Genomic DNA, 14039 nt, shown 5'->3' with positions numbered 1-14039 from the left:
TTTTTTTTTTCTGCGCCAGTAAGGACTGACTCTAATCAATTAGCGTTAAATAGAAGCGCTGGCTGCTCAACTCGTAAAACTACATTTCGTACAGTCCCACATCAAAGTGTGCACATGAGAAACGACATCTACCTGCCAGAGTGATGCAGGCGTACTCCAAGAATTTCTCCAAACCATTGTGACATAAAAGAAGAGCACCTTTCTTTCAACCCGTATAGACGGCTTTCAACTTATCCAAGTTAATTTCTTACAAGTAAACTGAACCCTAACTTGAACCTTAGCAGCGTAGAGCAGTTGTAGCCGGGGAAGGCGGTCTCCAAGTTCAATGTACATACGGTACCTTCCTCATCTTACAAGGCCCGCCGTGCCAGGTCCTGGCTCGTGGTAACTTTAGTTACATATGGTTTTGGAAGTCTCGTTCAGCAGGCAGCGCGTGGTCAAAACATCCGTCCGTCCGCCCCAGTTCTTGAATTTCCGCCTGCTTCCGTTACCAAAGGAACCGTCATTTTCTACAACAATCAATATCTTTCTCATCACCACCCCGCCTTGCCACCAGCATTCAACTAAGCAAACAAAGGTTCCTACATATCCATCCGTCACCCGTCCCCCTTCCCGGTTCCCGGTTCCGCGTTCCCTAATCCCACGGCTGTATCTCCGAATTGGTGCAAGAATGGCGAGCCATAGGGAGGATGCGGAACTACCCATCCGTCCGGCCGCCCAGTTCACCGTTTTCCCCAGGCTACCCAAAGAACTCCGGCTCGAAATATGGGAAGCTGCGCTCGCCGACTTACAACAGCCGAGGGTGATTTGCGCAGACGCGAGCGTTGAATGTTGGCATGAGGATTGCCACGAAGACGCGGTGAAAATCTTGGTACAGACGTGCCGGGAGAGTCGAGATGTAGTCCTACGCTACTATCAAGAATGCCGACTTCAGAATTCACGCATACCAGTGGAGTGCCGTAGGTTCCAGGGCTTGCGCGTGCGAATCGGGATACTCCGCTAACAAAGTCTTGTACTGTGCCAGGCGCGTCTCGCTGCCATATCCACCTCGACAACGACATTTTCCTCACCACAACCGGATTTCGATCTTCCACGGGGGTGAGACACCAGGTATACTTCGGTGTGCTGTCGGGCGCTGAGCGGGTGATGTTCCCAGCATCAATCTGGATGGGTCTGTTGGAGCCGCTCGGTCAGAACCGGGGAACTGTGGCCCGTTTCGATGACGTCCGTGAAACGATCATGGTCCTACCGCTCTCGCCGGAGCTCTTCGGAGACGAAGTGAACCGCTTCGTCGAAACAGATTTGGTGAGCGCCATCGCGAGGGAAAATTGGAGCTGGGGAGCAGTCAAACATATGCCCTATCGTGTATTCAGGCTTTGGAGCTCGGCAGAAATGGCCCTGTTGGAGGCGTCATATTCGGCCCGCATGCGCCGCTTTTCTGGGAATGACCCGTCGCATCCATACAGGGGCCAGTACACCTCTTTTGCCACTAAGCTGGCCCCTGGGGACGCGTCCACCATGCAGAGCGATGCCCACAATCTCAACCCATTCGACTCACTTCCCGACACGCACAGCCTGTTCGAGCTTTGGCATTCCTGGCAATACGCCTTCGACGGTCGACGCCAGCTCAGATTCTGTCATGTGAAAGGAGTTGCGATGTATCGGTTTCTGGACGAGGGAAAGCAGATCTCATCCTACCCGAATTGGGAATGGTACATTCCCGGGATTTCGAAGGTAGAACAAGGAATTGACGGAGAGAGACCGATATGGTCGGGGGATGAACTATTACATGGCTATCCTGCCTCGCACTCCGCGCTATGGATTAGGCAAAGCACTTGTCAATTGCAATGATCCGGGTATATCCTGATGCCGGACAGAGTCAACAAGTGGAGTTAGCAGGAGAAGAAGGGAGTGTGGGGACAGGTGGGCCCGTGGTTTTCAGGCAGTTGGTTTATTGGAGCTTTTTAGAATTGTTACGCGTGCAGGGAGCCTGTCAGAGGCGGTGGGGAGTGTTTGAAGAGTCTTTCCAGTGTGATAGGAATAAGGAAGACGATTTATAACTATTAAAGGCAAAGTGACTGGCAGATCTCACTTGTTGATTCTTGAATGCTGCAAAGGGGCGGTAAGCTCCCCAAGTGCATCCCAGGACGCGATAAGAACGATTATAGCGTTGGGCCTTCCGATACGGATGGTTATTTCTTAAGAGTATGTCTTACCAGACCGTAGAAGGTGTTTTTTCACTCTCCGTCACTTGTTTTATTAACTTCTTCTGAGCATCTAATTGAAGAAGGTAAAAGAGGGTGTGAAAGAAAAAGATAAAAGAAGAAAGAGAACAGGATATGAAAAGAGAAAGATAAGTAGATGGAAATCAAGGAGCCGTTCTGTATTAATCGCCAATGACTGACAATTAAACTAGACGTATCTGATGACCTGAAGAGACGCTTCTTTTCCGATTATGTGGTTATGTGTGAAGACGAGGGCAGGAATGGCTTGGAATTTACTACGCATAGGACCTCGTACCCCATGTTCATTTATTTAACTAATCTAGAGTCAGAGACTTAGAACTGAGGCTGTCCACCACTAGAATGAGTCCTCGCTGTTGAGACCTAACGGTTAAGAGACAGCACAACAAACCAACGTGTAAGTAGGTGTACAATGCGATAAAAGTGTCAGATCCGCCGTCTCCTCTCCGCTCTCCACACCCCTAACCCGATGTACATGGGGACGGTGCCTACCTGAACTTACCAAATCGCTGCCGGATAAATGTCGCTAAGAGACGGTGCCGGTAACACGGCATACTGTGTATTTGACGTTTTCGGTTAGGTTTGAGTGGAGGCGGAATCCGCCATACGGATAAGGATTGGAAAGATAAAGTAGAGTCACTAATAAAGCAACGCTTTTGCGGGAGTGCCTGTAAACGATTAGTATCGTCCCTTCGGGGAGATGAACGTATCGATAGCTCGAGTCCCGGTCGTTGTGAACCTCGGCTTGGGAATCGGGAACCCGTTATTTTTTCGGTCCGAACTGCTTCATGTGCGGCATCGGGCAGGCGAGCAATGACCCTGTCAGAAAGGTCCGACTGGTCAGCAAGCATTCGCTGCGGTTACCCGCCAGGAGTGGAAGGGGGCTGGCAGGATGGAGAGACGCTGCAGCTCGGAGTCGCCCTCGGCAATCTCCTCGACGTCCGATTTTCCCTCTCTCTTTTTCTCTCTCGTCTCAGAAGGAGCAGCTGGCGCCCGCTCGTCACAAGCATCAAACATGGCGGCAACCGCACCCAGAAATTCAACCCCGACGCAGTTTCCCATCATCTTTCATCGGATTCATTCCGAGGCAGAAGCCATCGTCCCTGACAGACGTGATCATCTGGGCCTACAGTCCTGCTTGAAGCCCCGGCACGGAGCCGGCAGAGTGGTAATCTTCCTCATTGGTTAGGCATCTCCCGGACACGTAGCAAAGCATTTTTCCTTCTTGGCAGCAGGACCTCATGTGACATGAACTCCGGGGGGTGGCCGGCCCAAGCTAAAAACTGCAAGAGATCGGCTTTCCCATCGTGGGTCCCTGGAGCTGCATGTCATGTCTCGAAAGTGGGATGGCATGGAAAATCGCAATGGGGCAGCGATAAAACCCCCTTCGGTGGCAAGATCGTCGCTATCGCGCGCCGCTCTTCGGCAGCGGAAAGGGGAGCCTGGACGGGCTGGTTCGCGGGAGCCGGTAGTGTGTAGGGGCTAGCAAGGCTTGACCAGAATCGGTCTTAGCAGGGCTTGGTCACATCTGACCACCTCCATGGATCCCTGGACCGGGAGGACAGAGCGTCTCGTCCTTCGCCGGGATCCAATCAATTTGACCTCGCCTATGTCGCCGGACTCGCCCCGCACTTTGTGTTTGGGGAATCTCGGGTGATGCTCAGTCGGGACAATCGCCCGACCCAGCGCAAGGTGAGGAACGGAATGTTGAGCGTTTTTTTAAAAATAGGTTTGGCGGGAGATAACCGATACCGATTCTTTCGCACTTCCCCCGCCCATTTCTCGCTCTGCCCACACCAACGGCACGCCGCAACGGCCCTACAATTGACTCTCTCAAATTTCAGGAAATTGAGAAAAAAGCAATGTCCAAGTCACCATCGCCAAACCCGCCGCCAGCTGGCGAGCCGCTGATCGCCGACGATGTGTGTGGGCCCCACTGCGCCATTCCTTTCGGCCGCCCTCCACTAACTTCACCGCTCCTCACCTTAGGAAGAGAATCTGCGGGCAGACGTCGACTCTTCATACGGGGTAAGCATTACTCTTCTTGATCCAAAGGCGGTTTATCACCCAACGAGCCGCAGTCCGCAATCGCGGTAAATCCGCAATGCGCAATGTCTTACGCACCGTCGGCTAATTCTTCACGGCGCACTTGCAGTCTCTCGCCAGCTCATCCACATCGCTGGCCTCGAGCATCTTAAAATTCCGTCAGGAGAATGGCCGGTCATATCACGCATACAAGCCAGAACGCGGTAAGTGCATCAACCCAACTGCAAATATAGAGCGCAAAGCTAACGACTGGCGGCAGGCTATATCCTACCCAGCGATGAAGTAAGGAGCATAATGGCGTTCCTATGTGGCATTGGCCTCGGAGCTGACGGTTCGTAACGCTTAGCAAGAAAGTGACCGGTTAGGTGAGTTACCCTGCCCCTTGCACATCTGAGACTTGCTCCCCGGTCGCTCACACGGCACAGACATGCAGCACCATGTCTTCTACCTGACCTTTGACGGTGCTCTGCATACCTGCCCGGCCGGCAGAGACGGGAAGCCGTTGCGCCGGGTTCTTGACGCCGGCACCGGCACCGGCATTTGGGCAATGGATTTTGGTATGACAATGTGGACCCTCCCGCGCATGGACATCCTGACCCCAGCTAACGACTCCCACGTGTGTTCCAGCGGATGATCATCCGGAGTCGCACGTAAGAAGTCCTGGCGCTTTCCAATACAAGAATGATAATTGGTAACACGGCCGTGATAGGTTATCGGCGTCGATCTGAGCCCAATCCAACCCGGCTTGTCAGTCCCCGCATCCCGCATCCCATCCCATCCAACACCCCTTCCCCCCGCCCCCCCCATCTCACCTCGCACCCATTATGACTAAAACCTTTTCGCTCGCACCAGCGTGCCGCCGAACGTGGCCTTCTACGTCGACGACCTCGAGGACGAATGGACCTTCAACGACCCCTTTGACTTCATCTACGGGCGCATGCTCGCGGGGGCGCTGACGGACTGGCCGAGGTTCATGCACCGCTGCTTCGAGAACCTCGCGCCGGGCGGCTGGCTCGAGCTGGCCGACATCACGTTCCCGACGCTCAGCGACGACGGCACCCTGGCCGACAGCTCGGCTCTCTCGCAGTGGAACAAGCACGTCATCGAGGCCGGCCACATGCTCGGCCACTCGATCGAGTGCGCCAAGCACTACAAGCAGCAGATGATCGACGCCGGGTTCGTCAACGTGCAAGAGAAGCTGTATAAGTGGCCCATCAACTCGTGGCCCAAGGACCCAAAGTACAAGGAGATTGGTTGGTTTTTTTTTTTTTTTTTTGTCGTTGTTGTTAGGCGTACGACAACTCGTGTGTCTTCCTTTACTTACCAACCTTTCCTTAGGCATGTGGACGGAGCAGAACTTTTGCGGCGGCATCTACGGCCTCAGCGTGGCGCTCTTCACGCGCGCGCTCGGCTGGTCGGCCCAGGAGTTGGAGGTTTTCCTAGTCAACGTAAGGAAGGACTTGAGGGACAGGCAGATCCATGCCTATTGGCCCATGTAAGTGGCGCTCACCTCCCCCGGGGAAGATCTTGGTTTTGCTGATTACCGTATGTTGTAGTTGGACCGTGTATGGGCAGAAGCCGGAGTGATGGTTTGGTTGGGGGGCTGTTTCATGCGCTCGTTATATGAGCGACAGCTTAGGTGTTCTGGCCGCGTTGGATATATTTCCGATGGTGGAAATGGCCCATTGTTGGATGAGCCGGCATGTGCTGATGTTTTAGAGCTGGGCGGAAGAGAATTTTCCTTACCTCTCCCTCCTGCCAAGTTCCGTTGGTCTTTAGCTTAACCTCCCCTTCTTTACATCATCTTATTTACTGCTGTTTAGTGACTGCGTTACCACTTTTCACATTGCAAAAATGACTTTGGGAATATATAGGGTTGACGCTGTTGTTAACTGCTACCTATTAAGATTACAACGAGTGACCATTGCTCAAGGCATACGCCAAGGGGGGACGCCCGGGTCCATGTTTCGCAGACACCTCCTGCACCAGAACCGTTCGTACTTCCACACAAGAACCGCCTCGAAAGGGTCACAAAGCTCGAACTCGTCGTTGTCGTCGTCCGGATTCCGTGGTGGCAACTCCCCGTTGCTTCCTTGTCCGTCTGGGCAGGTGGGGCATATATAGGGGCCGTCCCCTGGCCCTTCCATGCCCGGGGGCCCGAATTGCTGCCGGATCCGGAGTCTGGAGTGCTCCGGCTCCCATCTCGTTCGACGCTGCACCATGTGAAGGGTGTACCGGCCTATGTCGGCGGCAAACTGCATGTTGATCTGGGCCAGGTTGTGGATACCGTCTATTAAGCACCGTCGCTCCAGGATCAGGATGAACGGGATCAATATGTCCACGATCGGGTCCAGGTCTATAAAGTGGCCGAAACCTGGTAGATACACCTCAGCAACTGCACCGATGAGCGAGCCAAAATCGACGACCTCGGTGATGTCGCGGTGGATGGTCCACCAATCGCGACGATACATTATCATGAGGAGAGCATCGCAGTACTCCGCGAGGACGGCCAACGCGCGATCCGCTAATTCACGGTGGTAGAGGCTGCCCGCGAGGTAGCCCAAGGCGCAGGCGCGGAAGACTCCGATGGTGGGCTCGAACTCGCGGAAGTCATATTCAGGTCTAGCTGTGCGTCTGTCAGTGGACTCGACCGCTCCGCGGCTGCGCAGAAATTGTCCGTGTAATGCCTCTCTGCTTACCATGGCCTGCTATGACGAAGCTCAGCAGCACTCTGAGGGTCTCGACGGTGACGCCGGGCCAATGCAGTTCCATAATCAATTCGCCTCGCGCAAACTCCTCATTCTATAATATGAGTCGACTGGTTAGCTAATGGTAGCCACCGGATTGTCGTGCGCATCCGTCGCTCACCGTATTAATCTCGCTCGCGAAGAACGGCCATCCGTCAATCATCAATATTCTGCTCACGCTCCATGCCATATCCCCGAAGCAAATGTGCACAGTGTCGAGGTCGCGATTGGGATGGGGCCCTGGTCCGGCGCTGTGTCCGTTTGTTTGAGGGCTCAGGATGGTTCGTGGAGAGTGTCCGTTTGTTTGAGGGCTCAGGATGGTTCGCGGAGAGTGTCCGTTTGTTTGAGGGCTCAGGATGGTTCGCGGGGAGTGTCCGTTTACTTGAGGACTCGGGGTGATTCGCTGGGGGTGTCCGTTTACTTGAGGACTCGGGACGGTTCGCTGGGGGTGTCCGTTTACTTGAGGATCCGGGACGGTTCGCTGGGGGTGTCCGTTTACCTGAGGACTCGGGGTGGTTCGCCGGGGATGCCCGTTTACTTGAGGATTCGGGACTGCTCGCCGAGAGTATCTGATCATCTAACCCTCCTCTCTGTTCTGAAGCACCCAATTACTGTTGACGAGGACAAACTCGACGATCTCGTGGCGTTGAGCCATGTCGGGACACCAGGCGTTTGGGGTCGAATAAGTCTGCTAGCTCGGAAGGGAGTGACGCAGAATTAAGATAATACGCTCAGATGCGGTGCGGGAATGGTAGGAGATGATTGAAGCGAGGCGTCAAACGTGCCTTGTCAGTCGATGCCACCAGACAAAGCTGCGCCTACTGCATCTACGCCCGAGCTAATCACCACTTGCAACTTCTCCATGCGCCAATCTTGTAGGGCAGTCGTGAACCGAACCTGGATGGCGTGCTTCGTTATCCACTGGGCTGTCACGTCCTGATGTGCCGTTGTCGGAGAAAGCGCGACGGTACCAACGCCTAATTAGTAATTACCTTAACGTTAGCAGGGCAGACCCTAGCTTCCCCGCCCAGCGGATTGAAGCGAGACCAGTTGGATGCTTGTGGCTAGAGAGGGCACTTGCAAGGTAACGAAGACGTGATCGGGCGCGAGGATGGGAAATAAATAATTAGCTCCATGGCCCATTCGTGATGTTGGTGAATTGTCCTGTCAAATACTCAAATCCTCGGCTGCCCAGATACCCATATGACGCAACGCCGGACGAGGCTCCATGCTAAACTTTACTCTGGTTGCCCTTGCCAGTGCCTCCTCATCAGGTCGTTGATCCTGCCGCTGTAACCACCGCCATTGAGAATCGAACCGAATGCAAATTTCTCTCAAGGTTCCAAACGAACCCTCTTGGCCGGAATGCGGAGTCGGCGCACATTGGCTGGAAAATGTATTTTCTCGGACAAAGCCATCTTCATGATGCAGCCTCCACGGGAGGTTTGAGTCCAAAACACTGGCCGGCTCGCACAAACTGCTCGAAATCTTGATAGTGACACGATTGCTCATGGGGCGCGGCGAGAGAGAACGGCTGATATGCGTCAAACGGAACTGTCTAAGTAGGCCCGGATGTCATGATATTCACCACTCCTCGGTATCACCTAGGTTCACGAGGAGAGGGACGATGATGCTATGCTAATGCGTTGGCGACGGTTGTGAGGTGAACAGCGTGGGAAGGTTGAGAGCACAGGCTATTATATTGCCATCCGTGTGGGAGGTAGTAATTGATGTCGTGTATGTGAGATTTATTTGGTGTCGTGCCGAAGCAGTGCCGTTGGGAGCATCGGTTGAGCGCGGTGCCGTAATCGTTCAGTCGTGTGCCATAGTCACATCGAGCGGTGATCTCACATCTTATTTGTAGCACCGTTGCCGTAGATCACATTGGCCAAACCCACATTCTACAAATCTAAGTAGTAACGAGTCTACCAAGGATGTGGAGCCGGGAGAGATGTTGATCTTTATGTACTAGCGTCCTCCGGCATCCGGGATAGCATTAGTTCCTAGCACTCACACAGTACCGGTGCTATTACTAGCGGTAGAAGTCCCATTCAAGCCCATATCCCTTACCCAGGGTCGCCAAAATGCATCCACTCCTTCCGGGTACTGCCATCCATCCCACGTAGCGTTAAGCAACCCCCAAGTATCATTCACCCCCTGAACTCCATCTCCGATCCTATAGCTCCCAGCTAAACTCCACATCATCCACGAGACCCTATTCCTCGTCGCGTACTGTCTAAGACACGCAAGTAGCGTATCATTCAACAATCTTTCGTCCTGTGCCCGTCCCACCTCGGACAATATCACCGGCGTCAATCTCTTTGCCGGCTCACATCCACCGCCAGTGATATTGCACGCCGCAGGCGGCGGGATCCCCAACGCATTGAATCCGTTCCGATACAACCCTGCCTCAATGAATCTACAGCTCCCCGTGTCCATGTCCTCGCTGTTCTCATCCAAATGAATATCCCAGACGACTTTATTCGCCCACGGATGCTCGTCCAGATCAAACTCCATGGGCTCCCGCCGATAAGCATCGCGGATCGCGGTGCAGCGATAGCAGTCTGCCGTCCACAGGTTGCTGCCCTGCGTCGTCAGGGCCGACAGGTCCTGGCCGAACTGCATGCCGCCCCACATCATCAGGATGTCCGGGTTGACCGAGTGCACCGCCTCGGCCGCCGCCGTCATGTTGCCCACGAAGTTGATCCAGTTGTACCCCAGCTCGCGGCCCCCCCCGGCCGCCCAGCTCTCGCGCAGCTCGTTGCGCAGCCCCATGCTCACCACGTTGGAGTGGTTGCCCGCCCACCGCGCCATGTACGCCAGCCCCCGCGTCCAGTTGGCCACGGCGAAGTGCGTGTCGCCGAACCACGCGTTGCCGTCCGTGTGCGAGCAGCACCCGCCCGCCCGCGACACGTGCGCCTCCGGGTGCACCAGCAGCCGCTTGGTGGCGGCGATGCGCGCGATGTCGGTGAGGATCTTGAGCCGCGTGGTGCGCGCCGTCCAGATGGGGTTGTGCGCGAGGATGGCCGTGGTGACGGCAGTACCGTTGTCGGGGCCGAGCGTCTCGCTGAGCGCGGTGAGGATGGGGACGTCGGTTTGGTTGGAGGCGTAGATGGCATCGATCATTTCTATTGCGTAGGGCCTTGGGAAGCGTGAGTGAGGGGATCGTCGCTGGGTGGTGAAGGGGGATGATTTTAAAACTTACATGCGTATGATGTTGAAGCCGAGGCTCGCAATGCGGTCGAGGATGGATTCAACCGACGCGTGCTCTAGACCTTCGGGAATCATGGTTTCACCGCTTAGGGGCCTGCAAAAAACCATGTCAGCCATATTCTATTTTACTCCACCAACTTCAAGAGGGGCTCCGAGGCCATTGTGTATCGGGCGGTCGCTCTTCATGCCCATTCCATTGGACTTAGAGACCATAGAGGGGCAAGAAACGTTCTATTCACGCCTACCAGTTAACACCTGCCCAATTCACTACGTCGCCGCGGGCATTGATGACGTCCCGTCCCCGGGTGCTGTAGGGGCCGTATGGCCAGGCGGTATTGTTCTGCTGCCTTGGGAACACATTACGGTACTGGGCAGCGCTGCCGTGAGTGAGCCTAGGAAAATCCAAGCTCAAGACGCCCGCCACGGCGAGCGATAGAAGAAATAGAAAACGCATCTCAGCCAACAACGCTGATTTCCAGGGGTAGAATGGCGTCGACTGAGAGAGCTTGATGGGCAAGCATGCGGTGGAGAGGGATGGATGGCTTGTGAGACATGAGCAGCTCTCCTATCCTCGTAGGATCCGCATTATCCCCCTCATCTCCGGTTGTCTTCGCGTCTAAGTTGTTAACAATATCTCGGTGGTTGCATCGGCAGTGCTCCGTGTGGGAGGCTGTACATTACCCCAGACGGAATAGGAAAGCCAAGACTGGTATTAACCATCCCAACAGGCGTCTTCTCGGCAGTCGCTTCGAGCCGTCATCCGAGGCAGGGGTGCAGCTGCGTGAGTGCCATTTCCAGGTCGGCAGCAGGGGCCGAGAAGTCCCAAATCATCAAAACCACCACCACATTACGGTAGCCCTGTCGTCCTTTTCTGCCTGTGTTCCACCGGATAGCTGTTAGCCAATCTAGAAAGGCGAACGCGCCCTCTCATTCGATGGCAAAACGTTGGGCGTTTAGCCGGATCGAGTGGCTGCCGTCCAAGGTCTCCAACGGCCTCGACCAGCTGTTGCTCCTAAAGGAAGGGTCAAGAACTGCTCTACCCGAGGCGCAGATTCTCGCAATTGTTTTTCGGGTGTGCCGCTGCCTAAGCGCATGTGTACTTCTGTTATATTACCTATTCGCCTTTCCCATAGTGGGAAAAGGTAGGATGGAGCTACCGTAGCAAGACTCAATTGCTTCCAGGTATCTTAAGGTCACCTTCCCGGGCCACAACTACGTTCTACGTTCTCAAGACCGGGCCCCACCCGCAGGATCCGGCTGAGCTTCCTCCTCGAAAACAGTATATCAATTCAGGGAGAGAACAGTCCAAGCATTTGCTGAACGTACAAAGTGCCGAGAATATAGTGTCGGTTGCATGTTCCCGAGTGTCAAGTGCGTTAGTTCAATCTAGCTTGCATTTTCTTGATTCTGGATCTTGGAAGTGAACTACATAGGTAAGCTGTAAAACCACAACTTATATTGCTGCTTTCTTAAGGATAGTGTTACCTTCACTGGCAGCGCCGTTGAGGTCCTCGTGTTCTGTCTAGGAAGTCTAGAATACGAAATTGCATCTCCTACATTAGCGTGAACTAGGCAAATGGGCTCAACAACTTAACTTTGTGTGGATAGTGCGAAGATCATCACCAAATGAATTCTACGAACCAGGAATGCACCACTAATTTTTACTTCGTCTCATGGCACTGATCTATATGCTGCTTGAATACAAGACTGTAGTAATCTTTCGGGACCCTTCTCGACTCATTCAGATGAAAGGCTGCCTAGTTCTATCCCAGTACCGCCTATGTTGGGCAATTGCTAGGATTATTCGTCTGTACATTCATGAACAACAGCTTTGAGTGGCAAAATCTAACAATCTGTTCCTGTTGGTTGTTCGCACTTCGTTATGAACACCACCTCTGATCAACGTACTGTGAATCACCACGCGCCAGCCTAAATCACTCCACTGCCCTGCGAAGTTTTATTTATTACAATGATAGCTCTTCAAGCACACTTTGCTTCGGTAGTGCTGTTTTGTACTTCCTGGTAAACCAATAGAGTCAACAACTAATACGCCTGATAACTTGCGCGTAACACCCGCACTTCGGGCCTCCTGATCGGCCTGGCATCTAGATCGTTGAAGAATCTTTGAGAGAGCCCCTTCCGACTTCCCATATTTCCACCATGGATACCGGCGGTAGCAGCAAACAAAGCTCCCATGAGCAGCCCCAGCGGATGGCTAAAGCCTCTCAAATTGCTGGTTCTCCCAGTAACGGTAGTAGCGGCGATGCTCCCGCCAAAGCCGTGACCCCGGCGATACGCCTTGGCTACGCTTCCCAGCTGCCTCCGCTGCCCTCCGCAGCTGTTGCTCCAGCAGTCTTTCCCACCAAAACCACCCAGCGGGGCAATCTACCATCGCCGCTTGGTTTCGGGTTTTCCTCCGCCGAAGCCGATGAAGACGGCAGCTCCGACGCAGCGACCACCTCTCTCGAGCCGGTGCGCGACACAAACAGCCCCAGCGACACTATTCCGCAACCCAAATCAGGATCAGAAAAACCCACCCTCGCCGTCCAGGACGGTCCCCGGGACGACAAGCCCCTCGGATCCCCATCCGCCTCCCTCCGCGCGCTCGCGCACAGCAACGCCTGGCGCCGAACTGCCTCCCCTTCGCAGGCTTCCCAGTCCAGTACTACTACTACTGCCACTACCACCACCGCTGGTAGTGAGACCACAGACCCGACCCGCCTCCAACCGGTGGCCCACCCGCCTGCGAACGCGGACATCTTCCTCGCCAGCGCCCACTCCATCGCGCGCGCGCACGGCCTCGCGGACCCCGACGCCCTCGTCGCCTTCCTCAACGCGCCCGCCCAGCGGCGCCTGCTGCAGGACATGGTCCGCGATATGGTCGTGGACAGCGTGCCCGACCTCTGCCACTCGGACTTCTCCGGCGTGCGCTACTGGCTGGTGGCTGGCAGGGAGGCGCCGACGGACGGGGACCTGCGCGGGAGCAGCCGGCGGGTGGCCACGCTGGTGAGCGCGGTGTATGGGCTGGCTGATCGGGCGGGCGGGGAGGGCGGCGGGACGGGGGGGATGGTTGGGGATTGGGGGAGGCAGCGGATACTGTTGATGTTTGTGGACGTCGTGATTGCGTATAGTAAGGCGTGGTTCACGAGGCCAGGGGGTGATAGCAGCGGTTGGACGAATTGGGATCTTGTGGCCAGGATGAGGGAGTGGTTTCGTTGAGGGTGGGCCCACCGCCTTGGCTTGCCTTCAGCAGTAGCCTTGATGGCGTGGAGATGAAGCTCTTCTGCATGCGAGCCCCAAGCCTCTCCATCCCTTCTCCCCCTCCGAAGCGTTGTTGTGCCGCAGCATGACCCGACCTGAGCAGGCTCTTCGCCGCCAATTCGGCGTGCATAACATTACCGTATGGTGTAAGTATGTGCGTGTTAACCTTTTGAGCACAATTCCCCTTATAGTCCTTTTACCTAATTCGAGCAAGTTGTACACGACGTCTCTTCCGCCCGGGTCCTTCAAGTTAACGTGACTTCCCCCTCGTTTACTCTTTTTTATTCTCATCGTCAATTTCCGCGTCTCATGCCTGGAGTCTAGCAGCCAGTCCTGGCTGCCCTTCATTATCGCCATCCCTCCCGTCTTCGTCCATCACAATCTTACCGCCAGCTCCTCTTTTCACCCTGACATCCACCTGCCTCCGCAGTAACTCATTCACACACCTCTCCTTCTTCCACCGTTCCAAGTCATGCTCCGACACACCCAACAGTATCTGGCACCATTGTTTTAGACGGGCAATCGGTAC

At 54.8% G+C, this 14039-nt stretch overlaps 4 protein-coding genes across 4 annotated transcripts; 2 read left to right on the top strand and 2 right to left on the bottom strand.

Annotated features, from left to right (window-relative positions):
- Positions 1–4105: 4105 nt before the first annotated feature.
- MFIFM68171_07374 (Methyltransferase) lies at positions 4106–5876 on the top strand (the record flags this gene model as incomplete). Its single annotated transcript, XM_071062794.1, has 11 exons — positions 4106–4165; positions 4233–4271; positions 4399–4492; positions 4549–4571; positions 4636–4654; positions 4715–4846; positions 4917–4939; positions 4999–5036; positions 5142–5542; positions 5628–5784; positions 5846–5876. The coding sequence occupies 11 exons, from the start codon at positions 4106–4108 to the stop codon at positions 5874–5876; spliced, it is 1017 nt and encodes a 338-aa protein (XP_070918895.1).
- A 341-nt stretch (positions 5877–6217) lies between these two features.
- On the bottom strand, positions 6218–7199 carry MFIFM68171_07373 (uncharacterized protein; the record flags this gene model as incomplete). Its single annotated transcript, XM_071062793.1, has 3 exons — positions 6218–6915; positions 6989–7091; positions 7158–7199. The coding sequence occupies 3 exons, from the start codon at positions 7197–7199 to the stop codon at positions 6218–6220; spliced, it is 843 nt and encodes a 280-aa protein (XP_070918894.1).
- A 1847-nt stretch (positions 7200–9046) lies between these two features.
- Positions 9047–10703, bottom strand: MFIFM68171_07372 (Beta-1,6-galactanase; the record flags this gene model as incomplete). Its single annotated transcript, XM_071062792.1, has 3 exons — positions 9047–10178; positions 10242–10343; positions 10495–10703. 3 exons carry the CDS (start codon positions 10701–10703, stop codon positions 9047–9049), a joined length of 1443 nt encoding a protein of 480 aa, XP_070918893.1.
- A 1706-nt stretch (positions 10704–12409) lies between these two features.
- Positions 12410–13468, top strand: MFIFM68171_07371 (uncharacterized protein; the record flags this gene model as incomplete). The annotated part of the gene is made up of 1 exon (XM_071062791.1): positions 12410–13468. The coding sequence occupies one exon, from the start codon at positions 12410–12412 to the stop codon at positions 13466–13468; it is 1059 nt and encodes a 352-aa protein (XP_070918892.1).
- Positions 13469–14039: the final 571 nt, after the last annotated feature.

Source organism: Madurella fahalii (genome assembly GCF_045866475.1).
Source record: "Madurella fahalii IFM 68171 DNA, scaffold_4, whole genome shotgun sequence".
NCBI classification, from domain to species: domain Eukaryota; kingdom Fungi; phylum Ascomycota; class Sordariomycetes; order Sordariales; genus Madurella; species Madurella fahalii.
The sequence above is the reverse complement of the archived record's forward strand: the minus strand, read 5'-3'. Positions and strand labels throughout refer to the sequence as shown.